The sequence below is a fragment of the Portunus trituberculatus genome, chromosome 20, assembly GCF_017591435.1.
Source record: "Portunus trituberculatus isolate SZX2019 chromosome 20, ASM1759143v1, whole genome shotgun sequence".
Taxonomy (NCBI): Eukaryota; Metazoa; Arthropoda; class Malacostraca; order Decapoda; family Portunidae; genus Portunus; species Portunus trituberculatus.
The window spans coordinates 15,099,290-15,106,789 of NC_059274.1; the positions used below are offsets into that span (position 1 = coordinate 15,099,290).

Consider the following 7,500-nt stretch of genomic DNA (forward strand, 5'->3'; position numbering starts at 1 on the left):
CGTCCCGCCCCCCCGGCAGATGCCACCGCCTGCAGGTCGTGTACGATGGCCCCGAGACGGCGGCGGCGCTGGCCTCCCTGCGCGCCCCGCGCGATCCCGACCGAGAGAACACCGATGACTCTGGCATGGGCGCCGACCTGGAGGCCGACGAACGTGGCCCCGAAGGCAAGGAGGTCAGTTGCGACGACGACAGTGACGACGATGAGGACGAGGAGGAAACCGAGACGGAGACGGAGAGTGAAAGTGAGAATGAGCCGCCCAAAAACCGCCGACGGAGCAGTGTGGGTGTTGAGCGACAGCGACGGCCCTCCTACACCTGCTACCACGGCGCCCCCCTGCCTCGCGGGGGCGTACTGCGCGTGGGTCGCCGCCCGCGGCCACGCCCTCCCCGCACACTGGATATGCGGCAGCTGGCGGCAGGTGCCACCGTCATGCTGGCACCACTCACCCCCGAGCTGCTCAGGTAACGGGCGGGGCGCCCCTGGAGGACCCCTGGAGGTGGTGGCACCGTGCTCGCGGCTCAATGTTGTAGCACACTGCTTGTCACGGCTTAGTAACACTGCGATGGTGGTGGCGGTGCCCAGCACTACTTCCCCGCCACCGGGCACCACCACCACCATCACCACTAATGCAATCACCACTCCCTATTCACCCTGCAATTAGTCTGCATCCTTACGCACTAACACTTGTGTCTCTCAAACACTATTCCTTTTACTACAAATGCAACGCCTTTTATCATTGTCATTAGTACTACTACTACTACTACTACTACTACTACTACTACTACTACTACTACTACTACTACTACTACTACTACTACTACTACTACTACTACTACTACTACTACTACTACTACTACTGCTACTACTGTTGCATATTATGAAATAATAATAATGATAATGATAATGATTATAACGATAATAATTACAATAATAATAATGATAATAATAATAATAATAACAATAATAATAATAATAATAATTTTTATTATTATTATTACTATTATTATTATTATTATTATTATTTATTATTATTATTATAATGATTATGACCGTTAATGTTATCATTTTTATATCAATATTGTTAATAACGATAACAACAACAACAACAACAATGACAACTGTAAAACCTGAACAAAATAACAGTAACAAAACTCAACAACAATCAAGAAATCTAAGCAAAGTTCGGTTGATTTTACACACACACACACACACACACACACACACACACACACACACACACACACACACACACCAAACATTTCCTTGGAAGTCACGAACCTGTCACTGGCGGGAAGACAAGTCGGTGTTTGATGTTCTGATAATATTCACACTAACTTCTTTTTATCAGTCCTGGAACATTTTTTTTATCTCTTCCTACGGTGTCAGTCATTGATTATGTCTCTCTCTCTCTCTCTCTCTCTCTCTCTCTCTCTCTCTCTCTCTCTCTCTCTCTCTCTCTCTCTCTCTCTCTCTCTCTCTCTCTCTCTCTCTCTCTCTCTCTCTCTCTCTCTCTCTCTCTCTCTCTCTCTCTCTCTCTCTCTCTCTCTCTCTCTCTCTCTCTCTCTCTCTCTCTCTCTCTCTCTCTCTCTCTCTCTCTCTCTCTCTCTCCATCCTTCACATTTCTGGTATGTATATGTATGCCCTTTTCTCTCCGTCTCTCTCACTCTCTCCCACTCTCCTTCCCACTCCCTGTATTCTCCCTCTCCTCTCCCTCCAGCGCCTCAGATTGCCTCCGTCACTCACTTTCCTCCCTTGATAACACCTCTAAATTAAATCCAATTAACAAGTATTGATTTCTCACCTGCGCATGGGAGAGAAGGAGGGAAGGAGGAAAGACACCTGGAGGAAAGTAGGGAAGTGGAGGAAAGTAGAAAAGTAGTGAGGCAGGCAGGGGTGAGGAAAGAATGATATTAGAAGGATATTTGGTTGAGATAGAAAGGTAGGGAAGGAAAGTAGAGGAAAATAGATAGAGGGATGTAGAAGAGAGGAAAGAATAGGAAAATTTGGAGCTGAAAAAATGGAAGATAAAAAGGAAATAGGTAAAAGGATAGAAAAGATAGAGATTGAAAAGAGTAAGATGTGAAAGATGATGATAATGATTAGGAGGAAAAGGAGGAGATGGAGAAGGAAGAGGAGGAAGGAGTAGGAGGAGAAATACAAGATAGAAAATAAAACAAATAATTTCAATACATACTAACAGAATCAGCAAAACGATTACTAGGAAACAAGTGGGTGTGAAAATTTAATGCAGGAAGAGGAGGAGAAGGAGGAGGAGGAGGAGGAGGAAGAGGAGAGAAAAGAGGAAATAATACTGAAGATAGAACTCAAGTAGTGTGGGAGACATTAGAGGAAAGAATTTACGTGGGCAGCGCTTATAATGTCTTACAAAGGCCGAGTTGTGGAGAAAAGAGTTGACAGGATGGTAGTCGCGTAGTTTATCTCCAGTCCTCAGGCAAGCAACGGCAGAAACAGAGAGCAGGGTGAGAATGAGGCGTCGAGAAGTGAGAAGTGTGAAATGTAAGGGTGCTTGGTGGTGACGGAAAGATGAACGCCTGAATTCAGAAACGCCTTCTCCTCTCACCGCCACAATTTTTCCAAGGCCACAGAGACGACTAGTCAGAATTTCAAGACAGTTTCTCTCAATGATAAGCTAGAAATCTTGCCAGTCCATCACCACAACCATAGAAATACTCTTAAAAACACGATTATCTTTAACTGGAGCCTTTGGAAAGTAGTGATGGTGAGAGAGCAAAGCGTTTCTGAATACGAACAGGAGTCAGAAGGGAAAGAACAAAGAAATGTGTGCCTTAGAATGTGGAAACCTTGTAAACGGTAAAATTAGATTGAAATTAAGAATGAATATCTGTGAATAGGAAGGATTTTTTATATAAGAGGAGAAAAATGACCAAGGGTATCATAAAACGATAAAAAAGGCCCACTTAATTGCCAGTCCCCTTGCAGGTCCGAGAGAGTTAGCCAAAGAAAAAAAGGATAAATGTCTTGAAACCTCCCTCTTAAATGAAGTCAAGCCATAGGAAGTTGGGAAATACAGGAGTTTGGGATTGACAGAGTTTAATTAGTGAGGAATAGAGTTAAAAGAGTAGGAGGAGTAAAATCATTGTGTTAGGTTATAGAAGTCTTGTTTAACGTAGAAGTATGGTAAATAAAGAGGAAAATAGTGCGTATATCTGTTAACTGCTAGAATAATGAATAATGAATAATGAGAATATAGTTGATAAGCAAATAAAAGATAAAGTGATAGGTATGTTAGGTCTTTTATAGAGTTTTAGGTGAAGAAATGAGAAGTACTTTTTGTTTGATTAGAGAATAGGCAAGACTCACTTCTGATCCAATAGGAATAAAAATCGATAAAAAAATATATTAAAATAGAAAATATAGGCAGGTGTATATTAGTCACACAGGAATTGTACATAGCATTAAATAGGTAAAAAAAAAAACTACTATAGTCTTGTGTACTGTAAAATTACTCCTGCATTTAAAACACATTGTAGCTTATTGATATTGATTCTATGTTGAATACGTCTCTTGTTGACCAACGCACTTATTACAAGGACAGCTCACGGTTATCCTCAAGATCTGACAACCACGCATTCCCTGGGGAACCATTCAAACCCAGATCCAGGAGCCACTTTAGAGAAGACAGACTATAGTGCTTTTTGTTAGGTCAGAAAGGATCGACTGTCAATGGAAAGGGAATATACAGTAAGAAACAGGGCAGAAATGTATCAGTTTGAGTAATAAAATGGCCAAAATAAACCCAACAGGCACTCACCACTAAATAAATGGACAATGAAACACATATAATCATCTAACTAAGAGTAAGTATAAATATGCATGCATGTATCTGTATAAATAACATAACATTCAGAACACACTTAAAATACACACGCATGTACGGCTTTAAGAAATGTCTGTATGTCTGTATGTACGACTACCATTCCTCCCTAATATCCAACTTGGCCATGCTAAGGTGAAGGCCTCTCTCTCTCTCTCTCTCTCTCTCTCTCTCTCTCTCTCTCTCTCTCTCTCTCTCTCTCTCTCGCTCTCGCTCTCCCTCCCTAAATGCTTCTCACATTCCGGGGTTCACACAAGACTTAATGGTATTTCTTAATTACCGCATTAATTAAATTCACCTGGATATAATATACCTGAAAGTTTTGTTCGCTTTCTCCCTAACAGAGGAAAGCTTGTGTGTGTATGCATGAGAGAGAGAGAGAGAGAGAGAGAGAGAGAGAGAGAGAGAGAGAGAGAGAGAGAGAGAGAGAGAGAGAGGGTATGAAGGTAAAAGTGTAATTTCTCTGTGTTTATAAGTAAGTTTTATGAAAGAAATATTACTTTTTCATCAAGTCACTTTCCTGTAATGCAAAAAAGTATGGTATAAAGTCTAATTTCTTTGTGTCTCTAAGTAATTTTTAAGAAAGAAACGTTACTTTTTTTTCATCAGCAATCCACTTTCCTTTAATCCAAAAAAGTGTCACTCATAGTTTCATTTATGTAAGACAAGAGCAATTGACTTTCTTCACGTCATAACGATAGCTTCATTTTTTTCATTACTTTAGCCTGATGAAACTCCTCGGCCGCGTCTTATCACCTGTCTTGTTTGTGTTCCAGGTGAGACTCCGCTTACGTAATAGCAACGCAGGTGTGAACGTTGAGGTGGCGGTGAGTATTGTTGCTTATCCCTATTACTTGTCTCCATTGCTGTGTCCAAGGAAGGAATAGGAGAGAGAGAGAGAGAGAGAGAGAGAGAGAGAGAGAGAGAGAGAGAGAGAGAGAGAGAGAGAGAGAGAGAGAGAGAGAGAGAGAGAGAGAGGAACAGAAGGTCAACTAAATTTAGAAGAATCTCATTAAATCATCAAGTATTAACGCTTGACCTCCTCCTCCTCTTCCTCCTCCTCCTCCTCCTCCTCCTCCTCCTCCTCCTCCTCCTCCTCCTCCTCTTCCTCTTCCTCCTCCTGTCAGTTCAGCACCGCCTTTGAAGTCTCTCTTTATTTTTTTCATTATTCTTTGTGACTTTTTTTTTATCACTTTTGCCTCCTCAGGTCACTCCAGATTTGCACGAGTCCTTTGATAACTTTGTGGTCTATATTTTCGTGTTTTCATACATTTTATTCAGGAAATTAATATCATGTAAAAATTTACCCTTAGATATTCATTAAGTTATACTATTATTACTATTATTATACTGAATTATCTGGCTTTCTGTATGTGATTATCTCGTGTATAGAAAGTCTGGGAATATAGAAGTGAATATTTACAGTTATACGCCATACGTCTTAAAATTGTCTTTCCAACATAAATGTACTAACACACAGGAGGAGGAGATAGATGTAAGGAATACTCGTACATTACAGTGGAACCATGCGTGCTTTGGGGTCCGATGGGTCTCCAAGCGCACGGGTTCGAATCCTGTCGGCGGTCCGAGTGTTGGTTGGGCTTCCTCACTCAGGGCAACGGTTTTCTTAGTGGTTGGGCTTTGAGATAGGAGGTACCACAAAAGTATCCCCTTCAGCCCATAAATTCCCGTGAAAAACATACATGGTGTAAATAAAAAAAAAAAATAAGGCTATGGAATATAGATTAGTTAGAAACACAGAGAGGACGTAAGATTGAGGTACATATTCTGATACATTTCCTCAATGCACTTTCACTATTTTCAAAGGGTCTAATTGAAATGACACTTGTATTTTAGGACGTTTCTGTGATGCTAGATACATGGTGATAAGTTTACTGCATTATCGACAGGAAAAATTACTTTTAGAACTTAAATGACACGGGTTTTTAAGGACGTTTCTGTGATGCTAGAGACATGATAATAAGTTTTTGCATTATCGACAGGAAAAATACTCTTTAGAACTTAAATGACACGGGTTTATAAGGACGTTTCTGTGATGCTAGTGACATGGTGATAAATTTCCTGCATTATCGACAGGAAAAGTACTCTTTAGAACTGAGCTGTTGGTCTCTCTAGTCTTTGAAAATGGTCGCGGTGAGAGAGGGAAGCGTTTTTTAATATGACGCTGAGTATGACGTAAAATTTAGCCTGTACTGATATTCATTAAGTTACAATTATTACTATTATTACACTGAGTTATCTGGGGGTTTTTTTATGTGTTTGTTTTAGCGTAGGGAAAGCCTGGGAATATAGACGTGATGAATGTTTACAATTATACGCCATACGTGTCTTAAAACTCTCATACAGACAACTTTGCTAACTTCAGTGAGTATAATGGAAAACTTAGCCTGTACTGAGCTTTATTGGCTTTGGTATGTGTATATAACGTGTATAGAAAGCCTGGGAATATAGAAGTGATGAATGTTTACAATTACACGTGTCTTAAAAGTCTCATTCGAACATAGATTTACTAAAAAAGAAAAAAAAAAGAAAACGTTACTTCTAGAGATAAAAGACAGTAGTATAGAGAGTGTGGGAATATAGAAGTGATGAATGCTTACAATTATTTACCATACGTGTCTTGAAAGTCTCATTCGAACATAACTTTACTAACGGTACTTCGAGAGATAAAAGACACACAAGAGGAGGAGATAAATGGAAGAAATACATTACGCCATAACGAAAAAACAAGCTTGGGAATAGAGATAGGTAGAAACATAGAGGGAACGTGAGATTGAGTTAGATAAGATAAGGATGAGAATAATGGGGTGTGGAGCAGAAGAAAGAGGACAAGGACGATGATGATAATGACAGGACATAGAGAGAAATGTTAAATTTAAGTTAGGAGAAGGAAGAAGGAGAGAATAAGGAGGAAACTACCATTAAACCAATAGAGATAAGAAGATAAGGAAAGTTAGCTTAATTAAGGTTAAGCAAGATTAGGTAAAGTTAGGAAGGGGGGAGGCGAAGGAGGAGGGAGATGAAGGAGAAGAGGAAGAAGGAAGAGGAAGAGGGGAACATTTAGGAAAACAACAATTAGTAAAGATAAGAAAGTAAAATTGTAATAAATGATGCTAATTTAAGAATATGGAGAAGGAAACGAAAGAGAAAGACGAAATAGAGGGGAAATAACCAACGAGATGCATTGTGGGTCGTCCACGAGGGGAATGAGGGGAGACAGGCATGGTGGGAGGGAAAGACACGAGCATAGGAGGTGAGGGAAGTGAGGGAATGCAATCACTATAGACACGAGAGATTGGGAAGTGAGGGGAAGCTGTGAGGGGAATGAGGGGAGAGAGGTCAGGAGTAAAGGGGAAAGAGGGGAGGAAACTGTCGAGGTCACTTCCGGCATGGTGGAAGTTCTGAACCCTCTTTGTGGAATGTTGAGGCCATGTCAGAGAGAGAGAGAGAGAGAGAGAGAGAGAGAGAGAGAGAGAGAGAGAGAGAGAGAAAGAGAAAGGACGGTGGTGAGAGGAAAGAGCAGTTAATTAGTAATGGAGTCTTCGCTGTTGGAATTCTCTCTCTCTCTCTCTCTCTCTCTCTCTCTCTCTCTCTCTCTCTCTTGTGCAGTATTGAATCGTT

The 7,500-nt window shown here is 40.9% G+C and overlaps 2 protein-coding genes across 5 annotated transcripts in view; both read left to right on the plus strand.

Annotated features, from left to right (window-relative positions):
• LOC123506691 (PR domain zinc finger protein 10-like) overlaps positions 1-467 on the plus strand; it is a 519-nt gene extending 52 nt beyond the window's left edge. Inside the window, exon 1 of the mRNA XM_045258959.1 lies at positions 1-467. This exon is cut by the window's left edge and continues 52 nt beyond it. Coding sequence (XP_045114894.1) covers positions 1-467 — 467 coding nt within the window.
• LOC123506688 (eye-specific diacylglycerol kinase-like) overlaps positions 1-7,500 on the plus strand; it is a 704,579-nt gene that overhangs the window by 436,506 nt on the left and 260,573 nt on the right. The window lies entirely within an intron of this gene.